General features: G+C 51.5%; 3 protein-coding genes and 1 long non-coding RNA gene across 17 annotated transcripts in view; 1 reads left to right on the plus strand and 3 right to left on the minus strand.

Moving 5' to 3' along the window:
* LOC119894628 (UDP-glucuronosyltransferase 2A2-like) overlaps positions 1 to 8932 on the plus strand; it is a 31281-nt gene extending 22349 nt beyond the window's left edge. Inside the window, exons 1-7 of one of the 3 annotated variants that reach the window (XM_038707272.1) lie at positions 4832 to 4962; positions 5644 to 6133; positions 6363 to 6511; positions 6619 to 6750; positions 7490 to 7577; positions 7699 to 7918; positions 8141 to 8932. In XM_038707272.1, coding sequence (XP_038563200.1) covers positions 4900 to 4962; positions 5644 to 6133; positions 6363 to 6511; positions 6619 to 6750; positions 7490 to 7577; positions 7699 to 7918; positions 8141 to 8420 — 1422 coding nt within the window. In that variant the 5' untranslated portion in view covers positions 4832 to 4899 and the 3' untranslated portion in view covers positions 8421 to 8932. Of the gene's footprint in view, positions 1 to 4831; positions 4963 to 5098; positions 5241 to 5407; positions 6134 to 6362; positions 6512 to 6618; positions 6751 to 7489; positions 7578 to 7698; positions 7919 to 8140 lie in introns of those variants that run through there. The other 2 variants (XM_038707273.1, XM_038707275.1) reach the window with 2 other exon arrangements.
* Positions 1670 to 4574, minus strand: LOC119894634. Its single transcript, XR_005442958.1, has 3 exons — positions 4422 to 4574; positions 1819 to 1935; positions 1670 to 1723 (listed from the first exon to the last, which is right to left on the minus strand). It is a non-coding gene; the product is annotated as an uncharacterized LOC119894634 (long non-coding RNA).
* LOC119894627 (YTH domain-containing protein 1-like) lies at positions 8836 to 21257 on the minus strand. 2 transcript variants are annotated; one of them, XM_038707270.1, is made up of 16 exons: positions 20540 to 21257; positions 18324 to 18425; positions 17854 to 18179; positions 17364 to 17754; positions 17210 to 17272; positions 16996 to 17090; positions 16819 to 16927; positions 16607 to 16724; positions 16088 to 16172; positions 15837 to 15991; positions 12433 to 12512; positions 12178 to 12214; positions 11828 to 11867; positions 11392 to 11457; positions 10020 to 10211; positions 8836 to 9822 (listed from the first exon to the last, which is right to left on the minus strand). In XM_038707270.1, exons 1-16 carry the CDS (start codon positions 20565 to 20567, stop codon positions 9634 to 9636), a joined length of 2076 nt encoding a protein of 691 aa, XP_038563198.1. In that variant the 5' UTR covers positions 20568 to 21257; the 3' UTR covers positions 8836 to 9633. The 2 variants fall into 2 exon arrangements, with proteins under 2 accessions (XP_038563198.1, XP_038563199.1); XM_038707271.1 differs by lacking the exon at positions 20540 to 21257 and adding an exon at positions 20130 to 20498.
* On the minus strand, positions 12585 to 14395 carry LOC119894631 (S-antigen protein-like). 11 transcript variants are annotated; one of them, XM_038707282.1, is made up of 5 exons: positions 13927 to 14395; positions 13581 to 13712; positions 13208 to 13465; positions 12975 to 13166; positions 12585 to 12841 (listed from the first exon to the last, which is right to left on the minus strand). In XM_038707282.1, exons 2-5 carry the CDS (start codon positions 13710 to 13712, stop codon positions 12680 to 12682), a joined length of 744 nt encoding a protein of 247 aa, XP_038563210.1. In that variant the 5' UTR covers positions 13927 to 14395; the 3' UTR covers positions 12585 to 12679. The 11 variants fall into 11 exon arrangements, with proteins under 11 accessions (XP_038563210.1, XP_038563216.1, XP_038563213.1 ...); XM_038707288.1 differs by having other exon boundaries at positions 13208 to 13249; positions 13358 to 13465; positions 13581 to 14395; XM_038707285.1 differs by having other exon boundaries at positions 13208 to 13249; positions 13316 to 13465; positions 13581 to 14395.
* Positions 21258 to 21888: the final 631 nt, after the last annotated feature.

Genomic DNA, 21888 nt, shown 5'->3' on the forward strand with positions numbered 1-21888 from the left:
CGCTACTAACAGGAAATGATGTCATATCTTCGCTTTGGAATGGCCGATCGACACCAAATTTGGGCCGTTAATGTGGGACGCCCTCCTGAGGGCCTGTGCAAAATTTGGTGCAACCCGCCCCTAGGGGGCGCTATTTCTTCCAAGAAAATCGTTCCTCTATAACCACAAGTCACACTGACGTGAAACCAGTGCCGAATTGTTCTGCATGGTCCCCTTACTACAGGAACCAAACTTCACCCAAGTATGCCCATAGGTGGCGCTGTTATTGCAGATTAAAGGCGTAAAAAAAAAATCACATTGACTTACACGCATTTTATATCTCCATAACCGCAAGTCCGGTGACACCAAATTTGGGTCAATTCTTCCCCACTGGCCCCTGATCACACCTCACAAAACTGGTACAGTTACGCTTACAGGTGGCGCTAAAATCGAAGTCAATCCCACTCATTCCACTGGCATTTTCAAACGCAGGACATTTCGCCTCCGTTTGGAACGGCCGATCAACACCCAACTTGGGGACCTTATGCGGGGCGCCAGCGGGGCGCCCGGGCCGACTCGCGCGTCCTCCGCGGGGCCGGGCAGCTTGCGTCATTATGCTGGTTAAAGTGAGTAATCAGTGACCGATCATCAGCGCTCTGCAGGTCAGACTGTAGGAGGAGGAGCAGACGAAGGAGGACTCAGACTCACCCGCAGGACCGGACACTCCTCCTCCTCCTCCTCTCTGCCTGCTCCTCTTCTTCCTCCTGCTGCTCCTCTCCAGAGAGTCCAGGCGACGGCCGAGGGAGGCCAGAGCTCCTCGCAGGAGGCGTCGCACCTCCAACCGGTGAGCTGAGAGGAGGCGAGGCAGGAGGGAGGAGCAGGGGCAGCAGGGAGGAGGAGGAGGAGGAAGACCAGGAAGTGAAGAGGAGAGGGGATGCACAGGACCACATATAGCAGAAGGAGGAGAAATGAGAGGTGAAGAGTGGTGATGAAGGAGAGGAGGAGGGGTAGAGGAGGAGGAAGAAGGGAGAGTAGGGAGGTTAGAACAAAGAGGAGGAGAAAGAGAAGGAGCAACAGGAGGAGGAGAAACAGGAAGAGAAGATGAAATGAAAGGAGTAGGAGAGATAGAGGAGCAGAAGGAGGAGTGCAGACTGAACGAGGACACAACAAGGCAGGAGGAAGAGGATGGAGGGACGGAGGAGAAACAGAAGGAGCAGGAGGTGGTGGGGGAAGGAGGGACAGAGGGACAGGAGGAGTGGAGGAAGGAGGAGGAGAAAAGGGAGAGGAGGTTGGAGAAGTACAATGAGTAAGAAAGACAGGAGGAGGAAAAGAGACAGAAGATGGAGGAGGTGGAAGAGGATTGAGGAGGGCCGCAGGAGGTGGAGGAGGAGTGACAGAAGAGGAGGAGCAAGAGGAGGGAGGAGGAGCTAGAGACAGAGCACAGGAGGAAGAGGAGGCACAGGGAGGGGGAGGAGGAGGAGAGGAGGGTGAGGAGGAGGCACAGGGAGGAGGAGGAGGAGGAGGAGGAGGGGGTGAGGAGGCACAGGGAGGGGAAGGGGAGGAGGAGAGGAGGCACAAGGAGGAGGAGGAGGAGAGGGTGAAGAGGAGGCACAGGGAGGAGGAGGAGGAGGAGAGGAGGGTGAGGAGGAGCACAGGGAGGAGGGGGAGGAGGAGGAAGAGAGGAGGAAGAGGGAGGAGGAGGAGGGTGAAGAGGAGGCCCAGGGAGGAGGAGGAGAGGAGACTCCTGAAGGAGGAGAAACAGACAGTCAGTCTCTCTCTCTAACTCTGCATGTAAACATGTGCTCTCTCGCCCAAACCTATCAGACAATAAGCCCTCACCTGTCTGCGTCTCCTCCTCACCAGCCAGTGGGAGGCCAGGGGGTGGGGTCACGGCGGGCAGGCCCCGCCCCCTCTCACTGTCACTCAGGTTCAGCGGTTGAGTGAGCATGGCGAAGACTGAGAGAGAGAGGAAACAGTGTTAAGTACTAAAAACTGTAAAACTTTCATACAGTTACATTTCAAGTTCAAGTGACGCAGCATTAAAGAGCATCTTCCATCTAAAAGGAGGAAAAGCGCCGCAGGTCCGTTTAACGGGACAGCACGGGCTCATCCGGTCGCTTCTCCTCTCGGGACACGTTCACCGTCTTCACTTAAGGTCGCCATCGTAAACTCAACCTGCTCAGACTAACTGCTGCAGTTCAGCTACGATGTCGGTGAGCGGACTCAGAACTAAACTGGAGTTGGTGCGCGTTCACATAGGAGGGGCCGAACACAGGAGGGGCCGAACATAGGAGGGGCCAAACATAGGAGGGGCCAAACATAGGAGGGGCCGAACATAGGAGGGGCCAAACATAGGAGGGGCCAAACATAGGAGGGGCCGAACACAGGAGGGGCCCAACATAGGAGGGGCCGAGCGCGTTCACATAGGAGGGGCCGAACACAGGAGGGGCCGAACATAGGAGGGGCCAAACATAGGAGGGGCCGAACACAGGAGGGGCCCAACATAGGAGGGGCCGAGCGCGTTCACATAGGAGGGGCCGAACACAGGAGGGGCCGAACATAGGAGGGGCCAAACATAGGAGGGGCCGAACATAGGAGGGGCCCAACATAGGAGGGGCCGAGCGCGTTCACATAGGAGGGGCCGAACATAGGAGGGGCCCAACATAGGAGGGGCCGAACATAGGAGGGGCCCAACATAGGAGGGGCCAAACATAGGAGGGGCCGAACACAGGAGGGGCCCAACATAGGAGGGGCCGAGCGCGTTCACATAGGAGGGGCCGAACACAGGAGGGGCCGAACATAGGAGGGGCCAAACATAGGAGGGGCCGAACACAGGAGGGGCCCAACATAGGAGGGGCCGAGCGCGTTCACATAGGAGGGGCCGAACACAGGAGGGGCCGAACATAGGAGGGGCCGAACATAGGAGGGGCCCAACATAGGAGGGGCCGAGCGCGTTCACATAGGAGGGGCCGAACATAGGAGGGGCCCAACATAGGAGGGCCGAACATAGGGCCCAACATAGGAGGGGCCAAACATAGGAGGGGCCGAACGCGTTCACATAGGAGGGGCCGAGCGCGTTCACATAGGAGGGGCCCAACATAGGAGGGGCCCAACACGTTCACATAGGAGGGGCCGAACATAGGAGGGGCCCAACATAGGAGGGGCCGAACATAGGAGGGGCCGAGCGCGCTCACATAGGAGGGGCCGAACATAGGAGGGGCCGAACATAGGAGGGGCCGAACATAGGAGGGGCCGAGCGCGCTCACATAGGAGGGGCCGAGCGCGCTCACATAGGAGGGGCCGAACATAGGAGGGGCCGAGCACGTTCACATAGGAGGGGCCGAACATAGGAGGGGCCCAGCGCGCTCACATAGGATGGGCCGAGCGCGTTCACATAGGAGGGGCCGAACATAGGAGGGGCCGAGCGCGTTCACATAGGAGGGGCCGAACATAGGAGGGGCCGAACATAGGAGGGGCCGAGCGCGTTCACATAGGAGGGGCCGAACATAGGAGGGGCCGAGCGCGCTCACATAGGAGGGGCCGAGCGCGGCGCGTTCACATAGGAGGGGCCGAGCGCGCTCACATAGGAGGGGCCGAGCGCGGCGCGTTCACATAGGAGGGGCCGAGCGCGTTCACATAGGAGGGGCCGAGCGCGCTCCGTGTTTTCTCCTGAGGAATGCACGTCGACAGGACATGAGCGTTAACGCCAAATCTAACAGCGTGGCGGCCGACACGTCGTTGGACCCTTTGGACAGGGCGTATTAACGTTAACGCTCCTCCTGGGCAACGGCGAGTACAGACGGGGCGTATTAACGTTAACGCTCCTCCTGGGTAACGGCGAGTACAGACGGGGCGTATTAACGTTAACGCTCCTCCTCTGTAACGCAGTAACAGATGGTGTGTAGTTCACGTATCCAGGGTAACCTCGAGTTAACCGAACACGAACAAAAGCTGCTCGGAACAGTTTAGAGATGGGGCGTGAGTCCCCATGGCAACAGTCATGAGGATGTTCCTCCTGAACCTACCTGGTAAGGCAGGTACCTGCTACGTTTCTGTTTTACTACCTATTTACGAGAGAACATCAATAATGTCTCCGTCTTCACGTTTCGGACAGTTTGAAACACTTCGGCGGAGCTCTCGCGTCCTCTCGCGAGACTCATCCTGCTGTGCAATCCCAGAAATATTCCAGTAAATCTGAACCGTTTTCACCGTCAGCTGATTAACGGGAGATTTTGACGGTTAATTTCGTCACAGCGGGAATTTGTGTGACGTAACGCGAAGGAAAACTTAAGAGAACGCGGGAACGTTGCGGGATAGAGGAGGATAAAACGGGATTTGGGGAAATAAAGGAAAGTGGTGGAGCTAGCAGCGGCTAGCTGCCGTTAGCAGGCTTTAGGTTGTGTGCAGCTGTTTATCCGGGACATTTCAACGGTTCGTTTTACCTTTTCAAGCCCTGCGGGTCCGTTAGTCTCCGTTAAATCCTCTCATCTTTCATCTCAGGCAGTTTACCGGCTGGGAAATGCCAAATGTGGCCGGTGTTTCAGGAGGAATCTGTGTCTCCGTTATCACCGCAGACCGGCGTCAAGCTAACGGAAGCCGCAACGACGGAACTTCCGGCAGGAACATCAAAATAAAAGAGCCTGAGCGATAAAAGCGGTTTAATAGCTTCCGGAGGGAGAGTTTCAAAGTGAAAGCACACACATTGAACAAAATGGAAATAACACACATAACGGCACAATCTGGACCAGGACCGGGGGGGAACATGAGCCTACCTGTGAAGGTATGATTGGAGCCTGTGAGACCTGGGATCCGTGTCAGTAAAGTGATTGGTCTAGCAGGGGGAGTCCGCTGCGAGGTCCAATCAGAGTGCAGCTCCTCAACTGACCTCTGACCAGTCTGGACTTTGGATCTGCAGATTTTATGTTGGCAGAGTTTCTGCTTGTTTCTGTCTCTGAGGCAGAACGTTTGTCGAACTCTAACAGGGTCAGTTTTGTTGCTGGACTCGTGATGCACGTTTCTCCGTTTCGCCTTCTTCTTCTTCTTCCCCACGCCCTCTTCTTCCTCTTTCCGTACACTCCGGCTCACGGCGGCCATGTTTGGTATTTCCAGGCGAGTACAGCCATTGGTTGAACATGCGGAGCATCATGGAGGAGCTGGTGAGGAGGAACCACTCGGTCACTGTTTTAGTCGCCGATGCGTCGCCATCCGTCAACTACAATAGCAGCCGCGATGCCACCAAGTTCAACTTCCTGGTTTTCAAGGTGCTGTAACGTGACGGTCTGCGAGTTGGACGGTTCTGTACTAACTGAGTTATGTCTTGGTCTCTTCTTCCGGTCCCGATCAGACGGTTCTGGATTAATGTGTCTCCGGTCTCTTCAGGTCCCTTTCTTCAGAACGTTCTGGACTAACATGTCTTTGGTCTCTTTAGGTCCCGTTCAGATGGTTCTGGATTAATGTGTCTCCGGTCTCTTCAGGTCCCTTTCTTCAGAACGTTCTGGACTAACATGTCTTTGGTCTCTTCAGGTCCCGTTCAGACGGTTCTGGATTAATGTGTCTCCGGTCTCTTCAGGTCCCTTTCTTCAGAACGTTCTGGACTAACATGTCTTTGGTCTCTTCAGGTCCCGTTCAGATGGACTTGGATTAACGTGTCTCTGGTCTCTTCAGGTCCCGTTCAGCAGGGCCGACGTTGACGGTCTCACTCAGGACTTCATTAACTTCTCCATGTACGAGTCTCACGTTTCTTCGCCGCTGCAGAAGTTTCTGAAGATGGGTGATTGGATGCGGCGCTCGGTGGACTACGGGATGCGGCAGTGTGACTCCATGTTGAAGAACCAGCAGCTGATGGCGACGCTGCGGGGCGCGGCCTTCGACGCCGTCCTGCTCGACCCCATGGTGATGTGCGCCGACCTGGTGGCCGACGTGCTCGGCCTGCCGTTCGTCGTCTCGCTTCGCTTCTCTTTCGGCGGCGTCATGGAGCGACACTGTGGCCACGCCCCCGCACCACCGTCCTACGTGCCGGCGGCTCCGCTGCCGTACGGCGACCACATGACGTTTGTGGAGAGGCTGACCAGCGCGGTGACGTACGCCTGGCTGTCGGTGGTGACCGAGGTGTTCTGGAGTCTTTCGCTGGATAGCTACTACAGCGAGGTCAAAGGTCAGAGGGGCGGGGGACGGAGGAGGTCACAGCCATCAATAAACACATCTTTTGGTCTCCTCAGTCAGGTGTCTCTATGGAGCCCCAGAAGGGACAAAATCTAAAGTCTGAAAGTCAAAAAGTGAAATTAACATAACATAAAAAGATCTGAAAAATAAACAAAGGAAAGTTTAGTGAAACTAAAAATCCCTTCAGAATAAAAGCATTGTGCTGTTTCCTGTGTGGACAGGAAGTCCCAGCAGCTTCTGCAGGACTCTGGGAAATGCTGATGTCTGGCTCATCAGGACCTTCTGGGATCTGGAGACGCCACGACCGTTCCCGCCCAACTTCAAACACGTGGGCGGTCTGCACTGCAAACCAGCCAATCAGCTTCCAGAGGCATGAGCTCCACTTTCTGCTGCCTGACTGGAAGTTTTATTTTGAAATGATACAATAAGTTGATGATGACGCTAGTGATGATGTAAATATGATGTCATGTCCTGCAGGACCTGGAGGCGTTCGTGCAGAGCTCGGGCGATGCCGGTGTGGTGGTGGTCTCCTTCGGCTCTATGGTAACTAACCTGACAACAGAGCGTGCTGATGTCATCGCCGCTGCCTTCGGACGAATCCCACAAAAGGTCAGAAGCTCCACCCATTCACAGACACATTCAGGGACGTCAGGGAGAACCTGCTGCGTCTGTGATGAGTCACTCAGATTATCAGTACTGCTATGATGTCATAATGATGTCTTGCCGCAGGTTAAACTCGCCAGCAGGAGATGAAGTCATTAAAACGGTCATTAATATAATCCTGTCGCGAAATAAAACGCTGTGCTGATGATCGGCAGACAAACAGGACGTGTCTGCAGGCAGCCTATCAGAGAGCTGCCGGCCCATTAGTGATGTCACTGACACCAGTTTGATCCCACGGTGAAAATTTAACTGAAATCATAAATGCAGTCGTGTACTTTAGTAAAACACCTGAACTTTGGAGGAGGTTCAGGACAGATGTTTAATTTAATTACTAGTTTAATTAATTATTCATCTTTTCTTTATAATCTCCGGGCTGTGAAAGGTTTCAGGGTCTCCATCTATCCTGGCAGCTGGTTTTATTTTGATAAACTAAACTAACTCCTCCACTTCTTAGAGCTGCATCGTCAAACTGTGAAACGTGTAAATCAGCTCGACCTGGGAGAAATAGCCGCTGCTGACAGAACGCGGATGTTGGACTGAATTATGGATTACACTGGTTTCGTATCGGCCTGGTCGAGCGATCGAGACGATAACGGAACGACAAAGCAAAGTTTCTCCTGAACACTTTGATCTGGCAGGAGAATCATTTCACTGTTGACAGGATATTGATCTGGGTCGTTTGCAGGTGATCTGGAGGTACAGCGGAGACACGCCCAGAACTCTGGCAGCCAACACCAAGCTTTCTGATTGGATCCCTCAGAACGACCTGCTGGGTACACACAGTATTTCAAAATAAAAGCCGACAGAGGCCTGTGTTTTTCCTGAGATCAGCATGTTTATCTGAACAGATCTGTGGAATATTTTCACAATAAAAGCCCTGTGTTTCCTCCTTAGGTCACCCAAAGACCCGAGTGTTTGTGACGCACGGCGGCACCAACGGTCTGTACGAGGCCGTGTATCACGCCGTGCCGCTGGTCGGAATTCCGCTCTTTGCCGATCAGCCCGATAATCTCGCCCGTCTGAGCCGCCGCGGCGCCGCCATCGTCCTCGACTTCAACCATCTGACATCCGACGAGCTGACGGAGGCGCTGCACGCCGCCATCAACCAGCCGAGGTGAGGTCACAGGAAGTGTTACTTTGGTATTTTAATATTTCCTGTTTTCTGTGTCGTCGGTTTCAAGTGTTACTTTTTACTTTATCTTTCCTTCCACAATAAAAGCGCCGACTTCCTGCCGAATCATGTCTCAGTCTTGTTGAATTATTTTAATTTCCTGTCTGTCACTCGGCTCCTTCACAATCAACAGGAATTAATCTATTTTTTCCCCATGACGCTCAGCTACAAGTCCAGCATGCAGCATCTGTCGGCGTTGCACCGCGACCAGCCAGTGGCGCCGCTGAGCACCGCCGCCTTCTGGGTGGAGTTTGTGATGAGACACGGAGGAGCGAGACACCTACGGCTGGCGTCACATGAGCTGAACTGGTTCCAGTACCACAGCGTGGACACCGGCGCCGCCCTGCTGGCCGCCATAGCGACCGCTGCCGCCCTCTGCTGGGGGGGCGTCCGCTTCTTCCTGCGACGCTGCAGCCAACGACGGCGGAGAGAGAAGAACGACTGAAGAGACGACAATTGTTTTAAAATTCTAAACCTGCTGAGTTCCTTCAGAAACTTGGTACCGAGAAGACCTGAAGGCAAAGGGGGTCACACCCCAGATCTGATCCAGATTAAGCTTCTGTTCACTCTGTATTTTGATCAATACAATCTCTTATCACGTCTGCCTGAAAGAGCCCGCGCTCACTTTAATCCCGTCTTTGTATGTATTGTGCTCCGTTTAACGAGTCTAATTCACAGATTATCTCCTGGCCTGGTGTCTGAAAACAGTTCGTACTCAGCCTGAAACAAACAGGTCCAGCCGTGTGTGTGTGAGACTTCATCTGATTAAGGGTTATTCTCATGAAATATATTGTGAAACTGAAATCTGTCACATTAAAATCAGCTGACTGTAAGAATCTGAACAAACAAACCAAGTCTGATTTCAGATTTTATTTTTTATTTGTACAAAAACAGAGAAGCTCCACCCCCTCTGTTCAGAAACAGGAAACGAATAAAGTTTTGTTGTTTTAACACTGAGACTGAACACAGATCAGTTTAACCTGCTGCTGATCAATACACAATGAAACTGATCTCCTAGACGTTTGGTCACCATGGTAACAACCAATCAGAAAGATGCAAAAAAAAAAAAAAAAGAAAAAAGATCTGAAACAAAACTTACGTGTCGTCACCAGTAGGCGGCGATCACGAGTACAAACAACTTGAATGTTCGTGTGACGATATATAATGAAATAAGTTACTGAAGCAGAGGTTCCACTCAACAGAAAACTACAAAAAAAACTACAAAATGTTGAAGTCAGGAAGTTTTTAGACATTTAATTTGAAGGATTTACAGGAGAAACTTTCACAATAAAAGCACTGATTAGAGAAAAAACTAAAAGTGTTGCTGTGCGAGCGCTCTGCACTAAAATACTGAAACACAGCTTCCTGTCCTGACTCAAACTGAAGCTCCACAGAGAGGATTCTGGGAAATGAAGTGTGAAGGTTCAGGAGACATTACACTGTAAATGAAGCCTGTGCAGTGATGTCACTTCCCTTTCATGTTTTGATCAAACCTCACCAGATTTTGTATTTTTACAGTTTTTTAAATATTTTATTCACATAACTGATGATGCAGCTGATGATGATGTCATCACGTAGCTCGTTTCATTTTTTATTCATAATTTTCAACAAAAAACAGGAAACAGCCAAAATAAAAGCCTGGACAGGATATGACACGATCACCTGCGGTAGCGCCCCCTCTCTTTGTCCCTCTCTCTCTCCCTGTCTCTGTCCCTCACTCTCTCTCTCTCTCTCTCGCGGCGGGGGCCGCCACGGTCACGTTCACGCTGCCGCTCACGCTCACGCCGGCTGCTCACCACCGCCTGCGTCCGCCGCAGGAAGTCGTCCACACGCATGTCGTAGTCGTGCTGCAGGATGGGGAGAAAAAAAAACACAAAAAAAACAAAAAAACGGAGAGGGGTCAGATAAATAAACACATAATTTATCAATCAGATTATTGACATGGCCACACAGTAGAAACGGTACAATACTACCCCATTGTCAGTAGAGTCAGTAGAATCACAGCAGACGCAATAGAAATACAGTAGAATCACAGCAGACTCACCGGGCTGGAGGTGAAGGCGCGGTGTTGCGGCGCTCGCTGCTTGTCTCTGAAGCGAGGGGGCGGAGCCTCATGTGGCTGCAGGGGGGGGTGGTGGTGGTGATGGTAGGCCTGGTGAGGTGGGGGTGGGGGGTGGCTGTGATGGTAGTAGGGGGGGTGGTGGGGGGGCGGCTGCTCCACACCGGGGTACGCCGCCTGATGACAAGTACATGACATCACATTAGATGAAGGTGGTGAAGCAGTTTTTGGAAGTGACACAGTGAACCACAAGGAGCTCAAACAGGAAGCAACGTGTACGTATCGGCCTACAATACTCAGTCTACAAAACTGTAATATCGCCGTTCCCCAGGGGGCAACGCTGGGCCAGTTCTGTTTAGCTTGTATATTAACACCCTGTCCATTTGTCAACATACAACTGTATGCTGACGACACCGTTCAATGTGTGCATGCGGAAAAACAAACTATTAAAATTAGGTTTCTAATTAGTTAAATAATTCACGCTTACACTTGAATGTACACAAAACTTTATATTTTTGCTGAGGGCTTCTGAATCCCTCCAACCCGATGTTCTTGTTAACAGAGAAAAGACCACAGTGGTGTCTGATTTTAAAGACCTCCATCCTACATTTAAAAAAATATCTACACCACCATTAAATCTGGCCAATTTTCAACACAGACCATATTTAACAACAGAGGCAGCCAAACTCTCTATGCATGATCTTTGCTTATATAACATCGTGTTTCACAAGCTACTCTCAAACACTACAAGTCTGAAAACAGTCCCTGTGAAAACAATAAAAACTCTTGATAACACCTGCCTTGTTTCTAAGATGTAACATGGGTTAGCCCCTCCCCCACTGCGCCAGTTCATAAAGGAGAAGGTTAGCGGTGGTCGGGTAACAAGGGCAGTTAGTAGAGGGGACTGTATTGTACAGTACAGACCCAGTTAGTTTGGACAAACAGAGCCACCACCTACTGTAATAGTTTACCTACTGAACTTTGAGAATCCTATGATGATTTAACTTTCAAACAGAAACTTAAGTCATGGCTTAATGCAAATCACTAACAATCCTACCACCTCTCTTCAGCATTTTACATAATGGTAATGATTTCACATACTTCTGGCACTTTTGCACAAATGCACTTATGCATTATATATTTCTTGCAGTACTTTTATACACTATATTGATGATATTTGGCATTATATTAGTTAGAGCCTGCCCCGGGACCACGGATTAAAATAAGCTATTTAGCGGACCACAATGTTGATTACTGTGCACTGTCCCAGGTAAATAAATAAATTGAATAAATAAAAAAAACTCTTTTGTTCAGTCTGTCAGCAATAACCGGATCGATCAATAAAAGAGAGTCGTACCAGAGTCTGCCAGGGAGCAGGAGGCCCCACGCTGTGGTGGTAATCCCTCATGTAGTCATTGTAGGACTGAAACAGGAAGCACAGGTAAACACACAGGTAAACACCTGCGCACACCTGATCACGTCTCCTCAAACTGCTGTGAAACGGCATGCAGCTGGCGTTTACCTACGGTTTCTCTTGTTCAGTGGGCGTGTCAGAGCGGTTACCCAATCAGCAGTGTGGATATAAACTTGCCCCATTAAAAAAACAACAGGGCGTTCAAGTCTGTTTAAATAAAGGTTTGGCCCTGAACACACCTGTCGCTGAGGCTAACACGCTAACAACACACTGCGATTACAACTAGAGCTAACAGGAAGCTATGCGACCATGCTAACAGGATAAAATGAAAATATGCTAACAGGATAAATGAAGATAAGCGAACATGCTAGTGACTCACCCCGTTGAGGAAAACATCGCGCCTCACACTGGAGAAGCGTCTGAAAGCAAGAACAGTTTGCAATTAATGTTAGAATCATTTTTTGATTAGGTTTTGATAAATAAATCTTTGAGATCTTTTCTTTAACAGTTTCGTATTTAAATTCAGATGTGCAATGAGATTATTCAGTTACAGAAATGTAATGTTTAAACACGTCGGTTTTCTGCAGAAACATGAACTGACTTAATGTTTTTGTTAAAAGTTTTCACACATTCAATTAAACAAAACTCTGTCATGTTTTAATGATTAATGCTGCTGCAGCTCCGCCTACTTCCTGTGACCTGTTTTAGGTAAGTGACGGTGTGCCTCACCTGTCCACCGGCTGGTTCCGCAGGTCCTGGATGAAGCCTGAGAATAAATGAAACTCTTGTGTTAATGTTCCCGGTTTACCGGCGGAGCAGCGACAGATTCCACAGACAGGAAGTCACTCAACAACTGAATCACAGGTTAAAAACTTCCTACATAACATTTCAGGAAAAGAAACTTCAAACACTGATTTGAAAAAACTTAAAGCAGCACTTCTGTGATCACAGGTCAACAGGTATCGAGGTTTTCAGATTAACGACCTGCTCGCTGGTTGAAGTCGGGCGGACCGTCGGCTCGTGGTCGCTTCCTGCCGTGGAGGTCGTACTCTTCAGGGCGACGCCTACGTAGACAAGTAACAGGTAAGACACACACATGCACACGAGGCGCGCGCGCACACACACACACACACACACCCATTACTCAGCATGAACTCAAAACTCAGTCAGGTCCGATTTCAATATAAGAAAAACCTGATGAAGGGACTGACTCATCCAGATGAGATGCGTCTCAGGTGTTCATCTTGCCATCTACTGCTCCAGTTCTACCAATCCTGTCTACCGCTTCTACAGGTCCCTTCCTACCGGTCGTCCTCATGTCTACGGGGTCCTTCCTACCCTTCCTACCAGTCGTCTTCATGTCTACGGGGTCCTCCCTACCGGTCGTCCTCATGTCTACCGGTCTTTTCTACCCTTCCTACCGGTCGTCCTCATGTCTACGGGGTCCTCCCTACCCTTCCTACCGGTCGTCCTCATGTCTACGGGGTCCTCCCTACCCTTCCTACCGGTCGTCCTCATGTCCTCATGTCTACGGGGTCCTCCCTACCCTTCCTACCGGTCGTCCTCATGTCTACGGGGTCCTCCCTACCGGTCGTCCTCATGTCTACGGGGTCCTCCCTACCCTTCCTACCGGTCGTCTTCATGTCTACAGGGTCCTCCCTACCCTTCCTACCGGTCGTCCTCATGTCTACGGGGTCCTCCCTACCGGTCGTCCTCATGTCTACCGGTCTTTTCTACCCTTCCTACCGGTCGTCCTCATGTCTACGGGGTCCTCCCTACCCTTCCTACCGGTCGTCCTCATGTCTACGGGGTCCTCCCTACCGGTCGTCCTCATGTCTACGGGGTCCTCCCTACCGGTCGTCCTCATGTCTACGGGGTCCTCCCTACCCTTCCTACCGGTCGTCCTCATGTCTACGGGGTCCTCCCTACCCTTCCTACCGGTCGTCCTCATGTCTACGGGGTCCTCCCTACCGGTCGTCCTCATGTCTACGGGGTCCTCCCTACCGGTCGTCCTCATGTCTACCGGTCTTTTCTACCCTTCCTACCGGTCGTCCTCATGTCTACAGGGTCCTTCCTACCGGTCGTCCTCATGTCTACCGGTCTTTTCTACCCTTCCTACCGGTCGTCCTCATGTCTACGGGGTCCTCCCTACCGGTCGTCCTCATGTCTACGGGGTCCTCCCTACCGGTCGTCCTCATGTCTACGGGGTCCTCCCTACCGGTCGTCCTCATGTCTACGGGGTCCTCCCTACCGGTCGTCCTCATGTCTACAGGGTCCTCCCTACCGGTCGTCCTCATGTCTACCGGTCTTTTCTACCCTTCCTACCGGTCGTCCTCATGTCTACAGGGTCCTTCCTACCGGTCGTCCTCATGTCTACCGGTCTTTTCTACCCTTCCTACCGGTCGTCCTCATGTCTACAGGGTCCTTCCTACCGGTCGTCCTCATGTCTACAGGGTCCTTCCTACCGGTCGTCCTCATGTCTACCGGTCTTTTCTACCCTTCCTACCGGTCGTCCTCATGTCTACGGGGTCCTCCCTACCGGTCGTCCTCATGTCTACCAGCCCTTTCAATTGGTCAGCCTGCTTTCTAGTGGTTCTTCCTTCTTTTCCTGTTCAAGTTTTCCTGTATGTCAGTCCAGGCTCTGAAGATCCGGGAGTCGTATGTCGGGAAGCCTCTGACACACATCTGTGATTTTGGTCGATACGCATTTAACCAATGACTACCTGTTCTCTAACTAATTTTCCAATCAGTGCTTTCTGTTACAAATAATAGTTCAATGTTCGAAGGCCAAAAACAAAAAACATCAATATGACAAATTTTGCTTCACACACACAATAAAAAAAACAAACAAAGAAGAAGAAGCCTCTGAAAGGGACAACATACCGCTTCTGCTGTATATGTGGGGGGGCTGTTTGTGTCAACAAAACTTTAGATTATAAAAAACAGTTTCTCCCTCATCAGTCCATGTTTAAGCATATTTTAAACCCTCTTATTTTGAAAGGGTGGAGGGGTGGTGATGATGATGATGATGATGGTGCAGTCCTGTCAATCAGTAAACAATGCCTGCCCCTCTCAGCCCGCCCCTTCCAGACCAGCAACAGTCCTTAAAACAGAAACCACCAACTTCCCCATCCCCCCATCTTCCGTTCTGGATTCTCTTATTTTTTTCTTCCTCCCCTCCTCCTCCTCCTCCTCCTCCTCCTACACACTTTTATATTCAGTTCATAGAGAGCGACACACACAACAACAAATAAACAGTTTTTTGTTAACGAGCTCTCAGTCCTTATTCAGTGTGTGTGCGCGCACTGGGGTTGGAGGCGGAGGAGGGCCTTATACAACTGTCCTTTCATGGAGGGGGGAGGAGGAGGGGGCATCATTTTTTCAGTTCATGAGGATTTTTTTGGAAACTGAGTCCATCTTTTCCTTTATGCATCTCTGTAATTTTACCTTACTTGAACAAGCGAGGAACACTCCCAACACACCACACCCTCTCATTGGATATAGTCCTGAGACCACGCCCCCCTCAGACACATCCCAGCCTCTCATTGGATATAGTCCTGAGACCACGCCCCCCTCAGACACATCCCAGCCTCTCATTGGATATAGTCCACCACACTGCACCACCTTCTCAAAGAACCAGAACCAGTCCGCTGGGAACGGTGCCTCACTTTCTCTCTCTCTGTTTTAGTTTAATCTCGCTCGCCCCTCCCTCACCCACCCCCTCATCCATCAGTCCAGCCAGTGACGTTAGTCCTTTCTGCTTTTATTCTGAAAGGGTCAGCCACAGTCCAGCTAAAAGCCAAACTTTTTGAATTTTTAACTTCCGAAGTGCGAAACTCCTGCAAAGAAAAGAGCTTCAAAGGAGAAATTTAGCAACAACAAAATTTAGAAATTTCTCAAATGTCTCAACTAGCACCTACAGAGATTTAAATAAGTATAAAAGAAATCTAAAAAAAATATACAAAAACTTAATTTAAAAAATTAAATTAATAAAAGAAAAATGGATTAAAATGTGCAGCTGCTTAAATTCAATCAGAAAGAATTATGAATTAAAATTAAATGAAGAATGAAACTGAGAATTAATCTTTGTGGCACCAACTGTTAACAAGCATCGCCCCGCTGAGGATTTACATTTCCTGCCTGACTCTTTTTAAGACTTCAACCACAGCCGCAGAGCGAGGCGTCACTCCGGTGGAAACTCCAGAGGAAAACTCCAGACTGGAAAAACCACAACAACCACCAGAGAACCAGCAATGCTAGCCACGGATAGCTAGCCGCCGGCTAAAGGCAGCGGCCGTCTCTGTCGTCCGGCAGCAGGTGGCGCCGTGGTCGCAGCAGGAGAAGAAGAAGAACAGGAAGCGGGAGGAGGAGCTTGGTGATTGGCTAACCTTCCCGGTTCGCGCTGTGGTGGTCGGCCCCTAGGCCGCGGCTCCGACGGCGTCCGACGCTTGTGACGAACGCGGCGAGCCACTTGGTGCATGTCCACACTCTCGTCCAATGGGAACAGGGCACAGAGCTGAGCGCCGATGTCGGGTTGGATCTCCTAAAGGATATTTAACAAAGTTTGAAAAATTATTAAAACATTTCTTGCAACATAGAAACTCAAATTAAAAACAGGACTTGAAGAAAGTAGACTCACCTGTCCATCGCGTCCGATTTTGACGGGCTTGTGTTCATTCCAGGGGTTGGACAGGTGAGCCGTCTTAGTGAAAGGAAGCTCCCTCCTGTAAAAACAACAAGTCCGAGTAAATCAGCCTGCAGGAGAACATTTTACATTATCAGGGTATCCTCAAAGTTAAATTTAGGACCTTTTAACGCCACCTAGGATGAAATTTAATACCAACTTCACTGCCGTATAATGAAAAATCTGAATGAATTTTACTGCCAGAGAAAATTATTTACAAAGTTACTTGAATTTAATAAAACTTTTAATTATAATACATAAATATTTAACACACTGGAGCTTTTTGGGGTGCGTTTGTACTTTTATATGAATCAAGGACGTCACTTTGTGTTGAGTAGAAGGTTACAGCAGTCCTAACGCCGTCGTCTTGTCTCAAGCTGTGTTGGTCAGCACTGCTTCTCAGAGCGGAGCTGCAGGACTCGGCTGAGGATGTTTTGGATGACTCGTACAGTCACGTTTACGGTCCTCGCTTACCTGCAGAGCCAGTCGATCTTGAAGACTCCTCCCAGCATCTTGGCGTTCATGCCGGCAGGAAGAACCCAGTGGATCGGAGATCCTCCATGATGAGACTCTGAGGCCAAACGGGCGAAACCTAAAGACGACCAGACGAAACAAAGGAACCTGATCAACACTCTGAAATGGACAATGTAGACATGCAAAAATATGAATTATTGATCAGTTTTAACCTTGGAATTTCCCGCTCTCCCTCACAGAGAAGACGAGAACGACGCTCCGAGCCGAGCGGAAAGCTGCATTCAGCTTCTTCTCGTTCACCGGCAGCGTCGACCACACGCCCTGAAGGTAACACAAACATCAGTAAGGCGGTCTCTCCCCTTTTCTACGGGACGTGTAAACACCAGTACCTTAGCTTTCGCCAGTGACACGTTCTCGTGGTTGTTGCTCTTGATGAGGAAGAAGCGAGCGTCTCGCAGGATGTAACGCAGTTTACTGGTCGGATCTGAAACAACACAGGAAGTGGCTGCGATTACATCAGAGGGAACATCGGTTCTCCCTTTAGCAGTCAGTGGTTAGTACAGTAATGTGGTACTCGACGCTAGTAGACATCGCAGTACTTACTCTCCATCCCTTTGCGAACTGCTCGGACAGACGATGACAGCTTCTCCCGCTTCTTCTCCGAACCTGTCGGGATCAAGGACAGAATTCAACCCACCGGCTGTTCTCACACACATCTGCTCTACTCTGACAACAGATGCTTTGTTGCCATGGTTACCTGAGGCCTCGGAGGCCGAGCCCGAGTGCACCGACTCGCCGTCGTCAGAGAAACTGACGGAGGAGGCGGAGCGCGAGTCGCCAGCCTCGCTGCGAGTGTCGTAGTCATTTGCCTCGCCGCCGCGGCGCTCATACTCCTCCTCTTCCTCCTCTTCATCTTCCTTCTCTCCTTCCTCCTCCTCCTCCTCCTCTTCCTCCTCCATGCCCTCCTCTTCCTCCTCCTCCTCCTCTTCCTCCTGGTCCTCCTCGTCCTCTTCCTCTACGTGGGAACCGGCAGGGGAGGAGCTTCCAGACCCCGGCTCTGAGCCGTACTCTGCTGCCACCTCCTCCTCTGATTGGTTGTCCTCCCCATGGGGGGAGGGGCTTGCACGCCGCTCGTCACGTCGCAACTTCTGAAGACAAACAGGAAATGAAAATGATTGGATACCCAGCTGAAAGCTGATTGGCTGTCAAGAAAAGTTTCGTACTGTAGGAAGTGGTGGTATCAGTACCTGGCTCAGACCCTCCAGGCCTCTCGGAGACTCTCTGCGTCGTACGTCCTCTCCACCGCGGCTCCTGGTCGCTTCTCGGGCCCCTCGCCGCGCCTTTCGCTCCTCGTAGTATTCATGATGGTAGCTGCTGCCGGTAGCGGCGGTACTGGTGGTGGCGGTGTGGCGGCCACGGGGGCTGGACGCCACCTTCTTAGAAGAGGAGGCGGAGAGGGCTGGTCCCGGGGCTCTTTTATTGCTGGAGGACGACCTGGAGGGGGCGTGGCCTGATGAGGGGCGACGCCTCTTCAGGTCCTGGCTGTCTGAGCGGTCACTCTTCCTCTTTGTTCCTGACAGACAGAGCGGACGGTTTACGTGAGACACACGCCTACAACTGACTTTTATTATTATTTACTGTTATCAGCTGTATCTATCAGCAGTAGTATAAGTCACAGTAGTATCAGTAGTATCAGTAGTATCAGTAGTACAGGTACCCTTCTTGTCGCTGATGTCTCGCTCGGTCTCGGGGTTGTACAGCTCGTCATCCTGGTCTGGAGCTTCGGTCAGAATGTCCTCCAGAACGTTCAGCTCTCCATCTGAAACACACCAGCAACATGAACTAGGCTGTCTGCAGCCATGCTAGCACCTAGCTACATGCTAACATGCTAACAGTCCATCTGAAACACACCAGCAACATGAACCGGTCTGCCTGCAGCCATGCTAGCACCTAGCTACATGCTAACATGCTAACAGTCCATCTGAAACACACCAGCAACATGAACTAGTCTGTCTGCAGCCATGCTAGCACCTAGCTACATGCTAACATGCTAACAGTCCATCTGAAACACACCAGCAACATGAACCAGTCTGTCTGCAGCCATGCTAGCACCTAGCTACATGCTAACATGCTAACAGTCCATCTGAAACACACCAGCAACATGAACTAGTCTGTCTGCAGCCATGCTAGCACCTAGCTACATGCTAACATGCTAACAGTCCATCTGAAACACACCAGCAACATGAACCAGTCTGTCTGCAGCCATGCTAGCACCTAGCTACATGCTAACATGCTAACAGTCCATCTGAAACACACCAGCAACATGAACTAGTCTGCCTGCAGCCATGCTAGCACCTAGCTACATGCTAACATGCTAACAGTCCATCTGAAACACACCAGCAACATGAACTAGTCTGTCTGCAGCCATGCTAGCACCTAGCTACATGCTAACTGTCCATCTGAAACACACCGGCAGCATGATGTGGCAGACTGCGATTGGCTGTATGTCGGAGCGCTTACGGATATAGTTTTAACCGGTCCTCGGATCAACTATTGAGAAAATCTTATTTAACGGCTCTGGGAGAACTTATACAATGAAATACAGCTCTACTTATTAAACGGGACGTGTTAATGTTAGCTATTGATGAAGTTAAGCTAACGGTAGCTAACTTAACGCACTCGGACAAACTACATAGTGCCCAGGTTAAATTTAGGCATCAGATCTGCTCAGGGTCTTCATTAAATATTTTTATTTACTTTGGCAAGAACGTCACACCCGAGTTGACGGCGTGTTCCAGTAACACAATTCAGGACCACTGACTGGAGCAATTATACAATTGCTATATATGTCAGAGGTCGCACGCCTCTGGAGCAACTAGGGGTCAAGTGTCTTGCTCAGGGACACAATGGTGGACGGAACTGCTCCATCACCACCCTCGCCAGTCGTTGTTTACAACTAGCCAGGATAACCACTGTTACCAACGCCGCGCGATAGAAACGCATTGTGCTGTATTTAGGCTCACTAACAGACAGCAGCAACAAGCCCGTAAACGATGCACAAATACGCAGAATGCTAACAAACAGTAAAAGCACGGAGCCGCCATCTTGGATCACCAGGGCGGTTAGACGATAGGGGGCGTCCTGTTGGAAGGTCTTCCCAGTACAACTTGAACGCACCATAGAAGTCCCGGGTACTTTTGGTGTAAACGCGGCTCAGCTGAGGTCTGAGGACGCAGCGCCGTCCTCTGAGGAACAGAGACGGACCAGATGGTGACCAAACATGAGAAGATGGTTAGACAATGCAGAGGAGTCTGTGAGCGACCACTCGGTAAAATCCATCCGTTATTGAACCTACTGAACCTCAGTACAGAAAGTCATGTACCACAACACAACACCCCAGGCTGACCACCGAAATCTGAAATAAAGGTCCTGTGGGTCTGAAGGGGGGCCTTGGTACCTGGTCTGAGTTCTTCTCCCACCACATAACTTAACGGAAGTTAAAGGTTATAAACATCAGACCTACAGCAGTTATTTATTCTTTCCATGAAGTCTTCATCGGTCAGTCCCAGGCCGAACCTATCAGAACACGACGCTGTTTAGAGAAAGGACTGTCCCGTAAACAAACCCTAACGAACAGGCAGCATAAAATGTGTTTTGCAGAAACAGCAGATTTGTGAACGGAGTCTGGCGGCACGCTGATCAGCGGGGAGGCCTCGGCGGCTAGCAGCGGCTAACAAAGGGCTACAGATGAAAGGAAGTCCCGCGGGAGCCGAAGCTGATGGACACCTGGCCGATAACCAGCCCGCACGCGGCGACCGACCTGCCGGTTACCGACACAGGCGTTACTAACCAGCAGCTGGACGAACCGCAGGCTCCGCAGGACAAAGATAGCACACGTGCTAATGCTAACAGCGCAGCCTGCTCGCGCCTCACCTTTGTCCTCGCGCCGGTCCGCCGCCATCACAGTCGCTGTGACGTGCTGCTGTCTCGCGCGCAGGTACCACCGCAGGTACCAGCTGGTTCAGTTTGATTAGAAGAGGGAGAGAAGAAACCCGGAGTGTAAACAGCCCAAATGGCGGACAGAGTGTTGTTAGAGCGTCGTCTTCTTCTTCTTCTTCTGAGGGGCCCGCAGCGGACACGTCATCTACCGCCACCTGGCGCACGGGCTGCGGTACTGCGGCCAGGTGCTCCACCAGTCTGTGGTCCTGCTCCACCAGTCAGTGGTCCTGCTCCACCAGTCAGTGGTCCTGCTCCAGTCTGTGGTCCTGCTCCACCAGTCTGTGGTCCTGCTCCAGTCTGTGGTCCTGCTCCACCAGTCTGTGGTCCCGCTCCAGTCTGTGGTCCCGCTCCACCAGTCTGTGGTCCCGCTCCAGTCAGTGGTCCCGCTCCAGTCTGTGGTCCTGCTCCACCAGTCAGTGGTCCTGCTCCAGTCAGTGGTCCTGCTCCACCAGTCTGTGGTCCTGCTCCAGTCTGTGGTCCTGCTCCACCAGTCTGTGGTCCTGCTCCACCAGTCTGTGGTCCCGCTCCAGTCTGTGGTCCCGCTCCACCAGTCTGTGGTCCCGCTCCAGTCAGTGGTCCCGCTCCAGTCTGTGGTCCTGCTCCACCAGTCTGTGGTCCCGCTCCAGTCAGTGGTCCCGCTCCAGTCTGTGGTCCTGCTCCTCCAGTCTGTGGTCCTGCTCCACCAGTCTGTGGTCCTGCTCCTCCAGTCTGTGGTCCCGCTCCACCAGTCTGTGGTCCTGCTCCAGTCAGTGGTCCTGCTCCACCAGTCTGTGGTCCTGCTCCTCCAGTCTGTGGTCCTGCTCCACCAGTCTGTGGTCCTGCTCCACCAGTCAGTGGTCCTGCTCCAGTCTGTGGTCCTGCTCCACCAGTCAGTGGTCCCGCTCCACCAGTCTGTGGTCCTGCTCCAGTCAGTGGTCCTGCTCCACCAGTCAGTGGTCCCGCTCCTCCAGTCTGTGGTCCCGCTCCACCAGTCTGTGGTCCTGCTCCAGTCAGTGGTCCTGCTCCACCAGTCTGTGGTCCTGCTCCTCCAGTCTGTGGTCCTGCTCCACCAGTCTGTGGTCCTGCTCCAGTCAGTGGTCCTGCTCCACCAGTCAGTGGTCCTGCTCCAGTCTGTGGTCCTGCTCCACCAGTCAGTGGTCCTGCTCCACCAGTCAGTGGTCCTGCTCCAGTCTGTGGTCCTGCTCCAGTCAGTGGTCCCGCTCCAGTCTGTGGTCCTGCTCCACCAGTCAGTGGTCCTGCTCCACCAGTCTGTGGTCCTGCTCCAGTCAGTGGTCCCGCTCCAG

The sequence above is a fragment of the Micropterus salmoides genome, unplaced genomic scaffold (genome assembly GCF_014851395.1).
Source record: "Micropterus salmoides isolate LMB-PRFRI ecotype aquatic unplaced genomic scaffold, ASM1485139v1 Ms_hic_scaffold_814, whole genome shotgun sequence".
Lineage (NCBI taxonomy): Eukaryota > Metazoa > Chordata > Actinopteri > Centrarchiformes > Centrarchidae > Micropterus > Micropterus salmoides.